The sequence below is a fragment of the Castor canadensis genome, chromosome 8 (assembly GCF_047511655.1).
Source record: "Castor canadensis chromosome 8, mCasCan1.hap1v2, whole genome shotgun sequence".
Classification (NCBI taxonomy): domain Eukaryota; kingdom Metazoa; phylum Chordata; class Mammalia; order Rodentia; family Castoridae; genus Castor; species Castor canadensis.
The window spans coordinates 16,970,100-16,988,610 of NC_133393.1; the positions used below are offsets into that span (position 1 = coordinate 16,970,100).

Here is an 18,511-nt window from a genome sequence, read left to right on the forward strand (position 1 = left end):
ATAGTGTTAAATTTCTAGGGTCACACCATACAGGGTGTGAACCTACCCAATAGCATGGTGGTGGAGGGAAGGAGAGCAATGGACACATTCTTCACATCCCCCACAGTGTCACAAAATGTTCTAGCGAAAGGAAAAATATTGACTGAGCTATAATCCCAGCACTCAGGAGGCTGAGGCAGGAAGATCATGAGTTCAAGGCCAAACCTCAAAAAAGGCAAATAACTAGAAGAGATCAACAATGACGAATAAGCACTAGGAAGTAAAACATTTGTTCATTCATTCATTCATTCAGAAGACGTTTGAGCAACTTCCTCCTGTGTGCCAGGCACTATTCAAATGCTAGAAATGTTGGTGCAAAAGAAAAAAAAAAAAACCTGACAGAAACCCCTTGCCCTTATGGAGCTTGCTTACAAATTGTAGAAATAATGATGGACCTTACCAATATATCAAGTAAACCATGTGAATAGTCATGTTCTGTTTCCTGTGATACTGTAAAAAGGTTTTCAAGGCTTTGCAGAGATGGCACTGATGTATGGTAAATCTCCTACCTCCGTATTTTGAGTGCCACCACCTGGCTATCTCTGTCAGGCATTCTTTCTTTTTTTTTTTTTTTATTCATATGTGCATACAATGCTTGGGTCATTTCTCCCCCCTCCTCCACCCCCTCCCTTACCACCCACCCCCCCTCTCTCCCCCCCACCCCCCTCAATACCCAGCAGAAACTATTTTGCCCTTGTCTCTAATTTTGTTGAAGAGAGAGTATAAGCAATAATAGGAAGGAACAAGGGTTTTTGCTGGTTGAGATAAGGATAGCTATACAGGGAGTTGACTCACATTAATTTCCTGTGCATGTGTGTTACCTTCTAGGTTAATTCTTCTTGATATAACCTTTTCTCTAGTTCCTGGTCCCCTTTTCCTATTGGCCTCAGTTGCTTTTCAGGTATCTGCTTTAGTTTCTCTGCGTTGAGGGCAACAAATGCTATCTAACTTTTTAGGCGTCTTACCTATCCTCATATCTCCCTTGTGTGCTCTCGCTTTTATCTTGTGATCAAAGTCCAATCCCCTTGTTGTGTTTGTGTCAGGCATTCTTTCCCTGGAAAAGCCCATCTAAGAGCAGAACTGAGCACCTGTAAAAGCTGGGTAACTTTCACCCCTTTAAAACCATCTCTTTAATTGGGCCTCTGTTTCCTCATTCAACATTAGCAGAGATCATGGAGATGCTTAATGAAATAATAATATGTATGATAGCACCTGGTACGTGCTTAGCATACAGTTTGTAAGAAATTCTCAATCACTCAAAGGTCATTTCTATTGAGTGACAAAACCACCCACATTGGTCTAATTGCACTTTTAATCCACTTTCTCTGCCCCCTCCACCTGGGACCATCTACTTCTTCACCTGGCAAATACTGTGCCAGCCTTCAGGATGCTTACTGATGAAGTCCAGATGCTCCTTCCTCCATACAGCCTTCTCCCCCTTTTCCCAGAAGAGTTAACTTTTCCTGTGTCTCTCCCTCCCCCTCTCCCAGTTCTGGACACATGCCTCCCTACAGCAAGCAGCAGTGTAATTATTTGTTCACTTTTCTTTCTCCCTGACTAGACTTTGAACTCTTTAAACACAAGGATAAAAGCTTTCATCTTCTTTGTTGCGTTTTGTCATATGCCCAGCACAGTGCTTAAAGTAAATAAACACTTCTTGAAGGAAGAAATAAACAGACAATTGTTTCATTAGCAAGGTGAGCTTTCAAACACTCTTTTTTCCACTTGCTCTCTTTCTCTTCCTAATGTGTACAATGTGTGCTTAAGGACAAGAGATGGTCAGAGGAGAAAGAGCTTGTTTTCTGAATTCTCACTCCAAATTGGGGTGAGAGCTAATACAATCTGAAAAGTGTCAGGTGTGGGCTATGAGCAAGCAGAGTGGGGATGGGCAGGAGTAGGGCTGAGATGGAGGTGGGGCTCACACACATCAACTGCCTGTGGAGTCCTTCTCTCCAGAGTCTCTCTGGCCTCCTGCTTCATGTGGCAGCCCTCAGGAAGTCTCCATAGGCATCTAGGCCTTGTTTTGCCTCTTTTCCTTTAGACTAGGGGCAGGTCAGCCACTTCGTCATGGCTTCCCTGGGCGGACACTGGGGAAGCTAACTACTAGGATTATAGCCATCATACCAATGTCACTATCATCAAACAACACCAGTTCCAGAATGTGTTCTCCATGATAGCATGAGAAAAGCGGATGCCCAGGGCATCAGTGATAAGCCCATGGCACTTCAGGATCCCTAAGTGCCTTATAAGTTGCCAAACCTATTAAATACTTCTCAAGTAACTTTTTCACAATGTGCACTTCACTAAATTTTGAATCTTTGAGAACTGGTGATTCCTATATAATATGTTATGCTGCTGGCTCCACATTTCTTAGAAGAACCTTTTCTTAGCAGAACTTTTTTTCAGATCCTCTGAAACTTAATCACAAACTACCTTCCTGGGATTGCTTAACCTCCTTGGCATACTCCATATCCTTTCTGCTCTCACTCTACACCCAAGCATGACCCAGGGGCCATTCAGTTGACTGTAGGTTCTCCCAGGACTTACTGCCACAAAAGTGCCACGGGCACTAGAAAACCTTAGCATGGTACTTTCCACCCAAATGTCATTCAGGCTGCTCACGCAACCGAGAAAGTAGAGCCTGGAGAAGAAAAGCCCATGAATGCTTCTCCTTCAGTGCAGCTTTTTTTTTTTTTTGAGCATCCCTGTACCCCAACCTGGCTAGTCAAAGCCCTCCTTCTCCTTCCCTTCTCTGTAGGAGGCAACTCAGGAACCCCACAGGAAGGCCCACATGAAGTCTTGGATCTTTCCTCTTCCTTAACTGTATTCCAGACAGCCTCATTCCCTCCACCCACTGTTGTTATTTTCTCATGCATTTAAAGACAAACATCATTACAATTAGTCATAGACTGAGGACCGGGGAGAGGAAGGGAATGTGTCCCTTGGCTCCTGGTGGGCTCTGCCAAGGAAAACTGCCCCCTTGTGAATGTCTCTCATGCATTGAAGCTCATCTTTCTGAGTCTCATCCCAACCTGTTCCCAGGCCCGTCCACTTCTGGAGTGTGCAGAACAGATGTAGAGACAGAAATGAGCCGTGCCCATTTGCTTCTGATTGGAAAAGGGTGGGTGTTGTGTGCCTCACCATTCAGACATTTTTCATGGTGCTATTTTTATCACAGTAATCATTAAATTGGTGTCAGATGGGCTGGTCCAGTTCCTCATGCTGAAGCTAGGAGATGGGACTTGGCAGGTTTTTTTCCCAGGAAGGAGGAGATGTGGTGCATATGAGCATGTATATGGAACCCTTCGCTTCACCGTGGGCCTCACTGCCCTAGACTGTGCTCCTTTGGCAGTAAGAGCTTGGCTCATCTTCACTCCCACTTCATTCCTGACCCTATTCATCTAACAGACTTCTGTCACACACCTTCTAAATGCCAGACATTCAATAAAACACTGGGGAGTCACAAAAACTATTGTCTCCATCTCTTGAGAAACTTGGCATTTCACCAGAAAGAATCGTACATGAGATAACAGTGGCTCCTGGACCATGGAGGTTCCAGGTGCATGAATAAGGAATAGTGGAGGGAGGATTTGTTCTGCTTGGGCTTCAGGGAAAGCTTTGGGGACATGATGACACTCATGAAAAGTCAGCCATGGCTGACTTTTCAAAGATTAGCAAAGCTATTGGATGAAAACATAAGGAAAGGCCTCCAAAGCAAAGATACCAAAGGCAGAAACATTTTTAAAAGAAAACTGTAAATTCATCCTAAATTCAGTCATGAGTCCAGCTTTTACTGAGGGTTTCCAGGCATTGCCTGCACTGACTCTTGCCCCAGGAGGTGGTGAGGAAGAGGGCCTGGAGCAGGGAAGCCACCTGGCCATTCTAGGGAACCTGGCTTTCTTCTGACTCTAGGCTTCATAACTTGACCTGTGAGCAGGGCCCAGCAGCATGGGTTGACCTGTAGTAGCAATGACCGTACAGGGTATTGAAGCTGGACACAAACTAAGGACCTCCTGCCTTGGGCCTTGTGATTGGGAACATAACTCCAGGTAAGAACCAGAATCCCTCACAGCCACAGGAGACTAAGAGCAGAATTTTCTAGATTCTGTATCTCTCAGTCTATATTATAATTCTTATAACTAAATGCCTGGAAATTCAGGGTGAAATTTAACAGAAAACCAAAATGGGGCATAACAGGGAGAAATGTGGCACTGAGTGATGGCAGAAAGTACATTTGCAGATGTTCTCAGCAATCCAGGGCTTGGCGCTCTGGTTTTCATTTCCTCTAACCAGACACTGCAAACCCCAACCCCCACAAGTCACATGACCATGCAGGCACAACTCTGCCAGTTGAGCAGGGTGCAGTGAGTGTTGTTGGAAGGGCCTCTTCAGTGGATCACTGGCCAGCTAGAAGAGCCTGGGGCCACCTGTCTGGTCAGAGCTTCTCTGCTGTGGGCCTCTTGGAGCCAGGGCTGGCTTTGTGGTCTAACTAAAGTGACAATGAAATTAATAGGATCCTGATGCTGTGACTGAGGCCATTTCCCTCTGTCTCCAAACAGGGATGAGAGAAGAAATGTCATTAGGACGCCAGGAGGCTTTTGAAATCTTCAAGAGGGATCATGCTGACAGTGTTACCATTGATGACAACAAACAGATTCTGAAACAGAGGTAAGGCTGTTTCAGAGAGCAGCTGGCCTTCTGAGGCTTAGCCAGGCCAGCCTAGAGGAAATCTGCTATTTTGTCCTTCTTAATTGGCCCAACCTAAGTTCTGTAAGAAAGGTCCAATGTTCATGCAGTTTGACATTTGCTTATGTCTGTCCAGGTATGATTCTCTTCATGTGTGGGAGCCTCATCATCCCAGTTCTATTGGGATTAGCAACGTGTAGGACAGGGTCTATTACTGACAGCATTAACTCAATATACAATTCTAACATCACACTTTGTTAGTTCTCATCTGCTTGGGACTCTTATCGATGCCTTCCTGCTCTAACAGCAGGAAAAAAAATCTGTGGACCAAATTATATTCTTAGAACTCCAGGCCCTCCAACTGCTGTGGACAGCAGTCCTGCACTTTTTAGTCAAAGGAAATAAGCATACATTTTGTTACCCAGAGGCCTTTGGCACATTCTCCAGGCCACATTTAGAGTAGTCAGGATCTTCAGCTGAGTGATGTCAAACAAGGCAGTGTTCTGGACCCCTTCAGGAAAAACAGATACATAATGAGTTCAGCACATATGTTCAGACTATAGCAAACCAGACTGCTAGGTACATAGTCTAGGATGCAAAATAAAGAGCTCTAGATTAAGAACTCTTACAGATTACATGCAGCTCTGGATCTTTGCACACAGTAAATTTTCAAGACTGATCTTTTTGAATCGTCTTGAGATGATTTGACAATTTGAGTTGTGGGCCTATATATGACAAGTCAGTGAAGTGTGGGAAGTTGGTGAGCTCTCAAGAGTGGAATTATGGAGGCCTGGAGTGAAACACTTGATAGAGAGACCTTAAAAGAAAGTTGGAGGGAAAAGAGCCTGAAGAGAAGCAGAGAGAGAAGGGGGAGATCAAGAGAAAATACCACCCTGAAAGCCAAGAGGAAGGATGCTCCAAGAAGGAGAATATTGTCAGTGGTGTCAGATGCTACGAAGAAACCAGTAGAAGGGAGTTGGACCTGCACTTAGATTTGCCAACTAGAGGACATCCCAAGTTTAAATGAGAAGAAATTGAGGCAGCAGAGACAGAATGTAAGCAACATATTCTTGGGTTGGAGGCTATGGCTCAGTGGTAGAGCCCTAGCCTAGCATACTTGAGGCCCTGAGTTTGATCGCTAATGCTGCAAACAAACAAAAAAAGTGTCCCAAAGTTTGTGATATATGAAAAACATTTTTAAAAAGAAAAAAGGGAAGAGAAATTTCATTAAAGAGAAATGAAATTTTGGAACAGGGAAAACTTGACCAAGATTGCAGCACAAAGAAGCAAGCCAGTTACAAGAGCTAGGTAGAGAAACAAGGGAGGAAGCTGAGGCACCAAGGTTTCCTGAAGACAGGTTGTTATCTCAGGAGGAGATTAACCCTGGAAGGAGACATGAATAGAAAACAAATCAAAATCAGACTACACTGAGAAATTTAGAAGCAGATGGGCAAAATTGAAAGTGACCTCTATTTTCACTGTGTGAAAGAAATTGAGGTAGAATAAAAGCCTTGTAGATGATGGTGGTTTAACACACCTGCCCCAAGAGGGGCAAGAAGGCAGACTGGAAGAAGAAAAAGGAAGGGCAGGCACTGAGGGCTGAGGGCCCACCTAGACTGTTACAATGGCATTGATGCTTGAGCTGGAAGAGATCGCATGTCTTGGGAATCCAGAGATAGTGACAGAAGTACAGCCATCCTGGAGAGCAGTCCAGCACTTCTAAGTCAAAAGAAGAATATGCATCCCTGAGACCTAGCAATCCCACTTTTGAGTACATGTGCCAATACGTACTCATCTAAATTCCTAAGGGGAAATCTATGAGGATGCTTGTGACAGCAGTCTAGGGCCAAAGAGAGTTGGACATACTCTGGGTGCCCATCACTGGGCCAGTGAATAGGTAAAATAATGGAGAAGACTGTGGATTAGGATGCAGCCAGTGGAAGCAATGAATTAAGGCTATGTAACAAGGATAGGTCTTAAAAGAACAATGCTGAGTAAGAACATAATTCCTATAAATTAAAAATATATGCACCCCTCCCAAAAGAAGCATGTAAACAAAAAGATACACTTCAGTATGCTTTAGCCATGAGATTCAGAACAGAACAGGAGAATAAAAAGGAATGAAAGGGTCAATGAATAAAACCAGAGGGTGGGGAGTAGATAAAGTGAGTCTAATAAAAGCTAAGGACTCTCTGCCTAGGAAAGTGAACATTTGTACATGTGAGTCCAAGGGGTTCAGAACCTGCTAATGCTTATTGAAACCATGCATTTTCAATATGGCCAATTGGACATGTTAGAGCAAGATACCTTCCCTGGTTGTCTGAAGACAAGCATATCAAGTAGATGACAGCTGCGCCTTCCTTTAATAAAGACTTCCAAAGAGCCCTCAGCTGTTTCCCTGCCTGGGTCTTAGCTTATACAGATGGCTCTTAATCCTGGGTTCATATTAAAATGAGCCATGGAGCTTTAAAACCCTACCAAATCTTGCCTGCCTTTTCAGATATTCTGATTTAATTATGTGGGGGCTGAGCATCCCTTTTCACAACCAGATTTGGAAACCACTAACCCAGATAGTATCCAGAGACATTGAAATCCAGAACCTCTGAGGCGCAATCCCCCAAACTCCACAGATTTTAAAAAACTACCAGCTGATTCTTTTGTACACTCAAGTTTAAGAACCACTGGTAGGGAGAACGTAATTTATCTTTCTCTAAAATTGTCGGAGTTCCTGGTTTAGGCCGTTTCTTGAGTTTGGGTCTGTCTCCAGTGGAGAGTCTGTGCAGGTTAAGTATTTCGTACTTTCTCATAGGCATCTCGACTCTAGTAGAGGAGAGTTCTGACACCTATGTCACAAATGTGCATTTTGGTATAAACATATCTAGATCATGCAGGATGAGCTGCAAAACTGGTGATCCCATCTTTCGTGTGGCCATTGTGCAAGGGAACTAATGAGACTCACACATAGCTTTCCTTTGAAAAGAGATCTTCCCAGCAGTAAATAAGCCTTTTTAAATCAAGTGAAAATTCACGAGACAAGCCTACATTTTCAGAAACTTCTACATCTGTTTAACGTTACCATAATACCACTCATTAAATGACTATTTGTTACCCAGGGGTGACAAATCCTTTTCTCAGGATTGGCACTTTTGTTTGCATTTGTGGATATTATTCAATTGTTAGATGTTACATACTCATAGCTGCTTGAGGCAGGGAACTAAGAGACAATGTCTTCACATAAAAACAAACAACTGCACAACCAGTGTTCCAACAGCACACACCAAAATAAGGCCCCAGATACTCTGGGGTGACTTCCATGCCTCCATTATGTAGACCTGTTATACCAGTAACCCTGATCCCTTCCACACATTCACTCTAGCTCCCCCTAATGGCAAGGGAGGACCCTTGTAGATATCTGTGGGAAAACTGGCCCATCCTAGAAATATAGACACAGACCAGATTTGGCTACAGATGGCATTCAATTACTGTTTCCTCACTCTACAGGAGGTCTCATCTTTCTAATGGTGCCCGGGACCCACCCACATGGCCTCCCATTTTTCTCCTCTCTTCTCACATATAGTAACTGGTCTAATGGTTCTGGTGTGGTGATATCATATTGGCAAAATGTACAAAGGAGAGACTGGAACTAATTGCCCCTGTGCAACAGCTTCTCTAGACCACAGCAAGCAGATTCCGATCCTGATGAAGGGATCAGATCATTGGTGACCTGGAATCCTTTCTGATTCCCTCCACGCCCCATAGTACAAAACCAGACTTAGAATAGCAGGAGGGGACCTGAATGGTTATGCCTTCCATGGTACTTAATTAAAGGAGTTTTCTTCCCTTTTCACCTGTACACCTTGCTGCATGGAATTGCTAGCATCTCTGAGCTCTGGTTCTCAGTCTGGGGGAAGTTGTGTTGCCTGCCTGTGGCCACAGAAACAAGTTGTTGGCATGTTAATAGAATATTTGCCCTTCAATGACCTACAGCATGTGAGCCAGTTCTTAAGTGGATTTTTTTTTTTGATGGAGGACACTAGCAGTTCACAATCACTACATTTTCTAAACATGACTCATCCTCATAGTATATAATAATATGAAGAAAGACTGGTAACCTCATGCTTGGCAAATATGCCTAGGCAACCCACAGTGAACTTTCTTTTGTGGCAAATCCTTTATACACACTGACTCCCTCAGACAAGGAGACCTATTAAATAACAAAAGAAGGAATGAGTGGAGGAATTAACTACAATTGGAAATAAAGGCATTGATAATGTGCACTAAACCAAGAGCCCCTGCACTCAGTTGGATCCTTCCAACATAGAATAGAACAGCAATCTAAAACCAACAGGAAAATTGGGCTAAGGGTGGAGAGAAATCTTGGGCACCATCTGGAAATAACACCCATGACAAATAGGAGCTCCCTGGTTCCTATTATACTTCAAGTTAAACCTTTGTTATTTTCCCGTTTTTGTATTTACCTTGTCTACTAAACTAGAATTATAAACTCTGAGAGCAAAGATTAGATTAGAATCTCCTCAACTTCCCCATAGTTTTTTTTAAATGCTACTAGACACAAAAATAGTTCTCAAAATTTGTCTTGTTTCACAATGACAATTTGAAGTTGACTTTGAAGAGTCTTAGCAACCAAGAAAACTGCTTGAGAATATATGTAGCTCCCTAGAAGTGAGAGGATGCTGCTGCAAGCTGAATAAAAAGTTGGGGGAGAAGCAGCTCACCAGGAGGCAAGAGAAGGCAGGCTTTTTGATGGGGGGAAGAGACAAAACAGAAAAGGAATATTGATATTTAAAAGGAGTGCAGACTAGAGATGTGGCTCAAGCAGTAGAGTGATGCTTTGCAAGCCTGAAGCTCTGAGATCAAACCCCAGTCCCATGGGGAGAAAAAAAAAAAATCTCTAGGACTAGCAGTGGAGTGGCTCAAGTTTTTGAGCACCTGTCTAGCAAGCATGAGGCCCTGAGTTCTAACCCCAGTACCACCAAAGAAAGGAAGAAAGAGAAAAAGGAACAAAAGCTGGATCTTCATCACAATAAAATGGAGTCAGCCAAGATACTGTGTACAGGTTTACAGAAGAAGGAAATGACAAAATACAGCAACATATTTGGCCCACTCAGCTCAAGAAGCATTTCAGCTGGCATGACAAGAATATGAGTTCAGAGGCTCTTGGGGACGTTGTGACTTAGGAATAGCTACAACTCTCTGGACTCTAGGTTAAAGCGACCACTGCTCAGTTCCCTAGTTCCCTAGCGAATCACATGTGGTTCTAACTGCCCTGGGGCAAAACCAGGTATTGGTTTCCTGGGCTGCTTCCCCCAGTGATGACTAATGTCTTTGTCTGACACATATCAATGGCATCATGGGATGTTCCCAAGACCTAGCTTCAGAAGTTATACCTCAGCTCCCCTATTCTTCTCATTCCTTCTGAAATGAGAAACTTGGCTACATGTTGAGTGTCCTTGACCACCGACTTGCCGGGCTACCTTCTAATCCTTTGGCTTGCTCAGAGTATAGTACTCAGCCACTCTTGTCCATGGTTACGGCTGCCAGCACACAACCCACCTCACAGTTCATCACAGCCCCATGGGGGGTTCCTGCACTGCACAGCAGGAGTCATCATACACACATGCACATGCATACTTTCCACGTCAACCCAGCCCTCAGAGACATCTCAACTTAATCTTAGAAATGGGGAATCTGAGTCCCAGCTGCTGAAAGGTAGAATAGGCCCCTGATCCAAGCTGCTGACTCTGCCCAGGATACTTCACATGGCACACATAGCCTTTGCACACATGCTCACTCACAAGCTTGTCTTCTTTTATTTCATAAATATTTGTAGAATGCTTACAAGGTGCAGCCCCCGTCTACGCTCCAGGGAAATAAGAATGAATTAAACAGACATGGTCAATATCCTCATAGAGTTTAAAATATTGAAAGCGAAACACCCAAGTAAACAGACAGTAGTGCTCAGCCTGTGAAGGCCGAAATGCAAGGGACTGCGGCACATGTGGGGTATCACCCACTGCAGACTTGGGCTATCTTCAGAGCTATCCAGAGAAAGAGATGTCACAACAGGAAGTGCAGAGGGCTTAGGTGGAAATTGATCAGATGAAGAAAGAGGCTCCAAACAAAGGGATAGACTCAAGGTGTGAGGCCTGGTAGAACTGAAGACGACTCAACCTGGAGAAGCAGTGTGAGAGGTGTAAGAGAAGATCTGGGGAAGTCAGCAGGAGTCAGAGCATGAAGAAATGGAGAGTCTACTTCACCTTGAGGTTATCCAGGAGACTTGGGCAGCTCTAAGCTAGAAAATAACAAGACCAGGCATGTGCACTTAAGAAGGCTTCCTTGGGCTAAGACAGGGACTTGCCAGCAGGCCAGAACCATGAATTCAGGAAAGGGAGCAGCAGTGATTGAAGTAACCTGAGAGAGAGCAGGCCGTGTTCTGCTCTCTGGCAGCTGAAGTTGAGTGGAATGCTCTGGTGTAGTACTAAGGTAACAGAATGGCTGAGACTCTAAGACTCAATGAAGGAGAGAGGGCAAAGGATGACTGCAGGCTACTGGCACGAGCCACGGGTGGTGAGTGGTGAGACCATGCAATGAGAGAGAAACAACAGGACCAGGGAGACTGTCAGGAGAGGACATTGGTTCTTTTGTGGCTACAGTGAATTTTAGTTGTCTGCAGGGCACCCTACAGGAAGTGTATATATGAGTCAGAAATGAAGTGGTGGGCAAGACGGAGATTTCAGAGGTGTCAGTAGAGAGCGGTGAAGACACTGACAGGAGTGAAATGCCTGGGAGAGCAAGTGAAGTGAGGAGAGGGCCTGGGCACAATCCTCAGAATCACCAGCGTAAGGACCAGGCAAAGGAAGGAATGTCTGCAAAGGAGACAGAGAATCTGCCATAGAAGGATAGAAAACAGATAGCCAGTGCCATGGAAGCCAAGACAGAGGGCATCCCAGTGTTGCACTGTGCCTATCTGGCACACATTGTCCTAGGAAGCCAGGCTTGTGAATAACAGCCAGGACCCTTCCCAACCTGGAGGTTTTTCTGGGCAGGTGAACACGGCAGCTTTCTGGCATCCAGTTAGGTCACCCTCCCCAGAGTGAGATGTGCATCTAGCTACTGACTCCCTGAAAGGACTGTTCTGGGGAGAAGGGAGTTGATTGGGTGGCCCTGGGTGAGTACAGGGTCTTCTTCCTGCCCCTCCTCAAGGTACAGCCTCACCAATGCAGACTCTGCCTCCTCAACAGTGAGTAGCATCTTAGGTATTATGCCTTGGGAAAGTCAGCCAGTTCACCACCTTGACATGGGCTGGATGCCTGGCTATCTCACCCACAGGCATGGTCCTCTCTTAGAAGGCCAAGAGTCAGGAAGCTCCCTGGCAAAGGTCAAAGTGGTCAGGACTTCACCTGGGGCAGAAGGAAGGGAAGGGAGTGAAGATGAGGAAGACTTGGACTGACTGGGATAGGTGTGGAAGAGCAAGACAGACTACTGAGGTCACCCTTGTGCTCACCTCTTTCCCAACATCCCCTTCTCCCTCCTCATCTCTCTAATCTTCCTTGAAACTTTCCCTCTCCCTCTGAGTTGGGCTTCTCTGTGTTTGTCTTGACCACCAGAGATCAGGAACACTTGTGAGTGGGGTGACCTGGAATGGTGACAACTTGCAGAGTAAAGGGAAAATTGTGTCAGAAGCCAACTCAGCCGTCAGATCCCACCTCTGCAGTGGGAAAGCCCCTTTTCTTATCTACGGGCTAGAGGGCTGCAAAGGAGAGACTGGAACATCTAGGCTTCCACACAGTTGCTGCCACCTGTGACATGTGGCAGCTCTTTGGGGAAGGTTAGTCACAGCACTAAAATAGCCCATTCATCCTGCCCCTGACACATCTGGGCACTGCCAAGGCACATCCCAGACTCACTAAGACTTATCTGGGCAATTCCACAGTGGAAATGGCCCCTTCTGTCTTCTCCAACTAGCATGCATTCTAACAACTCTAGCATGCATTGCAACAGTTTTTCAGCCTTGCTCCTTTATTTTCCTATTCCAAAGACTCTAAAGCTGACTGAACTCTATGGAACAGGCAGTAAGAGGAGTCATTGAGCACTGCATGACTCTCAGATCCTATGTCTAGGTAACAGGAGTGGACACAGCAGTGATCAAACAGTCACAGTCCCTCCCTCGTAGAACTTAGAATAGGAAGCTGGTCCTCATCTTCTCAATGACCTGGCCCAAATATCAGATTATACCTGTTCAGTAGCAAAGGCCAGTGGGAGCCCATGGAGTCCACACAGTGACCTACACTTCAAGTGAATGTTTGTTGAACTGAATCAAATCTGGATTGCATGAGATGGAACTGGACTGACTCTGGAAGGTGACAGGCCCTAACTGAAAAGAAGACATACATAGCCTACAATAATCCTGAACTGAATAGCCTTAATTAGGGAACCAGGGGTGGAGTTCCAAGAAACCCAACATTGAGGGAAAATTTAGTCCCTTTCCCTGGAACTTCCTGCCTGCAGTCCCAAGCCAAGCAGACAGATTTGGAAAATAGCAATGACATAATTCACACTTCTTTTGCACCACGCACAGAGCAGTCGTGGCACTCAGACCTTTGTTTATGTTGTTCCCCTGCCTGGAATGCCCTCCTCTCACCACTTCCTCCAGCATAGTCCTACAGAGCCAAAGAATGGACGAAACAATATGATAGCTGGGAATTGCTGGAATCCTGCAAGATCTGGGAGGGTAGAAAGAGGAAGGGGAGGGGAAAAAGATTGAAATACTAGTGAAATATGACAGCAGATATGTAAGAGCTCACCCTCTTATGTTCTCTATCTTGTGTGTATTTGGAAATGTCCAGAATAAAATTAGTTTTTGAAAAACTCCAATGCATAAAGGAGAATAATGGAGAGGGTGAATTTAACTGAGATATATTGTAATCACTTTTGTAAATGTCACAATATACCCTCAGTACAACAATAATATGATAATAAAAATTTAAAAATAAAAATAAAAACTTCTATGTATCCAAAATCTAGGTCAATCCCAACTTGTGTAAGAAACTCTGCTACCTACACTCCATTCATGGATGTACCCCTTTCTGGTCAAACTCTCCTGGCATGACTATTGTCATACGAGATAGTACAATGATTTACTATGGTCATATATGATATATTTTGCATCACAGATTTTCAGTTACCTCTTTAATTTCATGGCAGAAAGGAGAGGAAGGGAAAGAAACTAACATTTCATAAGGACCCACTGTGTGCAGTAGACTGAACTTCCTGATCCTCAAAGAGGCCATATCCTATACCACTTCTCTAACTCAAGATGGGGTTGTCATGAATATCTCAGAAGTATAGGTTAGAAAATACAGAGGACTCAAAGAAACAGCAGCACAACTATCTTGTGGACTCGTGTGTATCCACCAACAACGAGAGTTTCTAATAATGTAGAGAAGAACTTACAATGCCAAGTGAAAAACAACAGGTTGAAAAATCATACATAGATGATATGAGCTCTCCCCGTAAGAACTGGCTGGAAAAAAGACTGGATGGATATGCATATCAAAGTGTGCTTATTTTTGTGTAGGTGATTATTACAAATTTTTCCCTAAATTTTATTTTCAAAATCTGGTTTAACAAACATCTATAACCAGAGCCTGCAAACTTTTTCTCTACAGGGGCACATAGTAAACATTGTCAGCTTTGTAGGCCATGCAGCCCCTGTCACATCTACTCAACTCAGTTGTTACAGCACAATAGCGAGCAAATAGACAAAATATAAGTGAGTGGCTGTGACTGTGTGCCAATAAAACTTTATTTACAGAACCAGGCAGTGGGCTGGATTTGTCTCCTGACCAGTCATAGTTTGCAATCTCTGATAGATCATTTTATAATCAGGAAAAGTGTTGTTTAAGTACGTATTCTTTGACTACAGAATCTTGGCTCCATGATTGATAGATCATAGTAGAGAAACCTTACAGAATGCTTTATTCTGGTACCCTTGCATTATAAAACAACAGAAATTGAAAATCCCAAGTTAGAGAGTAGGAGAAAGAATTCTATGCTGAAAGACTAAAAATTCATGGTGTCTGCATTAATACAAATTTTATCTTTATCTTTAAACATAATGTATTTTGCTTATTTAGATTTTCTTTTAGGCCTTTTAATAAGATTTTTGTTGTTTGGAATTTGGGGGCAGTACTGGGGTTTGAACTCAGGGCCTCCTACTCACTAGGCATTAATAAAATTTTATATTATTTTAGAAACCTCTCAGAAATCTGTTATAAATACAATGTGAGATGAACAGAAAAAATAAAGTTTTATTTTTCTTTTCCTCCAGATTTTCTGAAGCAAAGGCCCTAGGAGAAAGTATTAATGAAGCAAGAAGTAAAATTGGTAAGCAGATGATATTCTCTAAGCCTCTTTCACAGACCACTTTCCTGGTGAAAATCAGGTCATGATGTGCCTCCAAATAGCCACGAAGCCTGGTTTCAGGAGAGGCCTGCCAAGGAAGCTGCTGGGAGAGTGCCTTCCCTGGAAGGTTGCCATCCCTCTCACCACCCATCAGGAAAGCACTTCCTTTTGTGTAGAACTTACACTTGCATGCCAACAGGCCTCAATTCTAGCATCCCAACAACAAAGTTCTGCTTTCCCCTGGTATCTTTCAACAATAGCTCCACTTGTCATGATCACCCAATTACAGTGACATTGCTTCATATTTTCAGGTGCTAAAAAACACTTTTGCACCTTGTAAAACTTATGCCTAGCATTTGGGGCACAGGTAGGCATTTTCAGAACCATTCATAAAGCTAGTGGGAGGATGAGAAGGAAAACTGAGCCAGTGTGTGGGTGCAGGCCACCAAGCAGAGCTCCTCCACTTAGATGAGCATGCCAAAGTGAGAGGAAAATGTTTCTCTTCCCAAAGCTACAAAACGCAATAGACTCCAATCTCCCAGGCTGGGAGTCTAACAGAGGGGGGTCCTTCTGCCTTTTCCTCCATGCTCAGGAAAGCAGGGGTTGCCTGTTCCCAGCTGGCTCCTTGGCTCCCTGTAAGTAAGAACAGGACAGAAGCAATTGTGTATGTCCACTTTGGCTTCTACAGAATATAAAGTCATGAGGGCCTCAGACCATTGAAGTGACAGAAATAAGAGCCCCACATTCCCACCCTTTGTGGCTGAAACAGAAAGTGCTGAACAACCAGACCCCTTTGTGTGGTACCCTGCAACTTCACTGAGAATTCCTACAACACGTTTTGAGGGCTCTTAAGCTAAGATCCAGGGTCTTGGATGGGGTAAATGCTCTTCTATGTTCATTACCCTCTAGCCGAAACTTAGCACTGCCTTCAATGATGAATGCAGGCAGCAAACCCAGTCAAACTGGCAGCACCTGCTACCAATGGAAGTCGCAGATGTTTTCATGTCACCTCACAGTGTGGCAGTCTTCGTAAAATATCTTTTATGCTCATCAGTACTTCAAAATTACAGTAATTATTAGACTCTCCTTTAGAACTTCTTATTTAATGCATTTATACAAAAGTGCATAGATATTTCTATGAGAAAATTTTCAAACTTTGATAGCTATTTCATTATAATTGGTTTCTCTTAAAAGCCTAAAATCATTATTCTAAGAAAGGGTCCATAGCTTCTTCAGGTTGCTGGAAGATCCCTGACACACACACACACACACACACACACAAAAGATTGCAAACTTGTTTCTTGGCCTGAGTCCCAGATCCCCTAACTGCATGTGAAAACTGGGGGTTAGGAGTGTGTTTGTGTTTCTTATCCAATCTCTAAAGGGTCAGTGACCCAAAACAATAAGAAATTGAGTCCCAGCTGATGCCCCATCCACATGGCCAGGGCTTCAGACAAGAAAGCAGATGTCTGCAAAGGGGCACCCAGGACAGTAGGTCTGACCTGGCATGGGCCACCTGGAAGCAGGGGAAAAGGGAAAGCAGATGCCAGTGAATTCAGCCCATTTGTCAGTAGCATTTCACCCGAAGGGACTGAATAGCTGTAGTAATAAGTCAGAAAGGCCTTTTATAAACTAGTTATTTTCCAAAAAATAATACGAAGTTTTGCTCTTTAAAAATATCTAAGGCTGAGGCTGTGACTGAATGGTAGAGTACTGGCCTAACATGTGCAAAGTTCTGGATTCAAAATAAAATAAAAAATTTTTTAAAAGCTCTGGATTCAATCCCCAGTGCCTGAAACAAAAATCTAACTGTAAACCAAAATAAAACTGCACAACATTAATGAAGTGGACTGATGATGGAGGGCACCTACCGCCTGTACCAGCATAAGTATCTTCTCACTGTGTGCGCAGTGGTTCTCTGATCACGAGTAATGACCAACTCTCCGTTGCTCTGATGCAGTAACAATGCCGGTGGCTCCAGTTTGCCACATGCTCAAGGTTAGGCAAGTCAGAAGATGCAGGCTGCGCCCTTCCCAGGAGCCAGGGGTCAAGGGAGTGAGAATTTTACTTGACCTGCCCAGAGAGGATGTTTGTTTGCAATTCACAGAAAGAGTCCAGAGATGCTAGCAGAAGCCCTGGGCAAGTAAAGCTTGTTTTGCGTTGTTGTTGTTGTTGTTGTTGTTGTTGTTGTTTTCTAGAAAATAGTAAGTAGAATCTCAGTACTAATGCTGAGATTCAAGCTACTGTTGCTACTGGGATAGTGGCTATTTCAATGGTATTAACAAAACCAAAGCCAATGTCACTCCTCACCTTACACAGATTGCAAACTAACACCCATCTCCAGGTCATCATCTTTCAAATTGTCTGCTTGATCTAAGTAGGCCCAGGAGAGTGGACCACTGAGACCCAGCCTAACGACTAAAAAAAGCTCCTCACAGTGTTTGACCCCAGGGAGGAGCCCACCAACCCAGACATCAGGTTAAAATTAAGGAAGTAGACAGTGAAATTTGTACACATATTTAAAATTTCCAAGGCAACCTTGAAGGAAATAGGTTTCAGGAAACTTACGACATTAGTGAGTACATTTTCCTAGGGAGAAATTAATCAAGTTGGATTCGCAGTCCCCGAGGAGTCCTTGACTGAAGCTAGGAGGCAGGAACATAGCACAGATGTGCGTGACATGCCTACGGTGGTGATTCAGCTCTGCTCCCCACTGTGCTGCATCCTGCCCCCGGACACCGGACAGGCCTGGATGCCAAGGAGCACACATGTAATTGGCCTGCAGAGAGAACTGAAGCTGTATTTGTGATCTACAGAGCAACCAGCACACACATTTAAAGTTCAAGTTATCACTGTCTCCTCAGGCAACTTTTTTCTCTGACACCGTGACCTACAGCTGCCTCTTAAGTTTCTTTCTGAAAAATTCCTGAAGTCTTTCAACTCAGTAGTGACCACCCAATCTCCAATTTTTACATGGTGTAATCAGTTAGTCCAAACTTCCATGTCATTTGCTTTTCTTTTAAGAAGCCAACCCAACTAGATAGATAAACTCTTCCCAAAAACTCCTTTTCATCCTCCTCTCTAACCCACTTACATCAATCCTGATGTTGAAATAAGTTGAAATCAGAAATTAAAGAAATAACCAATCTAGAATCTTCCTGAAAAATAATAGGGTCTTGTTTCTGTTGGAGAGATGTTGTTTACCTGTCCCATATAGAACAGCGTCAGGCTGCTTTTCATCCTGTGAGCTATGTTTTGAACACGTTCATATATACTCTGCTGGGGAAAGAAGTAGACTTCTCTGGAGACAGCGGTATCAACCTGGCGTCTTTACTTACTAGGGTTCTGGCCTACGCCTTCA

The 18,511-nt window shown here is 43.9% G+C and overlaps 1 protein-coding gene across 3 annotated transcripts in view; it reads left to right on the forward strand.

Annotated features, from left to right (window-relative positions):
- Nucleotides 1-18,511, forward strand: part of Kif6 (kinesin family member 6) — a 359,724-nt gene that overhangs the window by 252,296 nt on the left and 88,917 nt on the right. For all 3 annotated transcript variants that reach the window (XM_074082264.1, XM_074082263.1, XM_074082265.1), the window contains 2 exons: nucleotides 4,599-4,707; nucleotides 15,077-15,132. In XM_074082264.1, coding sequence (XP_073938365.1) covers nucleotides 4,599-4,707; nucleotides 15,077-15,132 — 165 coding nt within the window. The remainder of the gene's footprint in view (nucleotides 1-4,598; nucleotides 4,708-15,076; nucleotides 15,133-18,511) is intronic.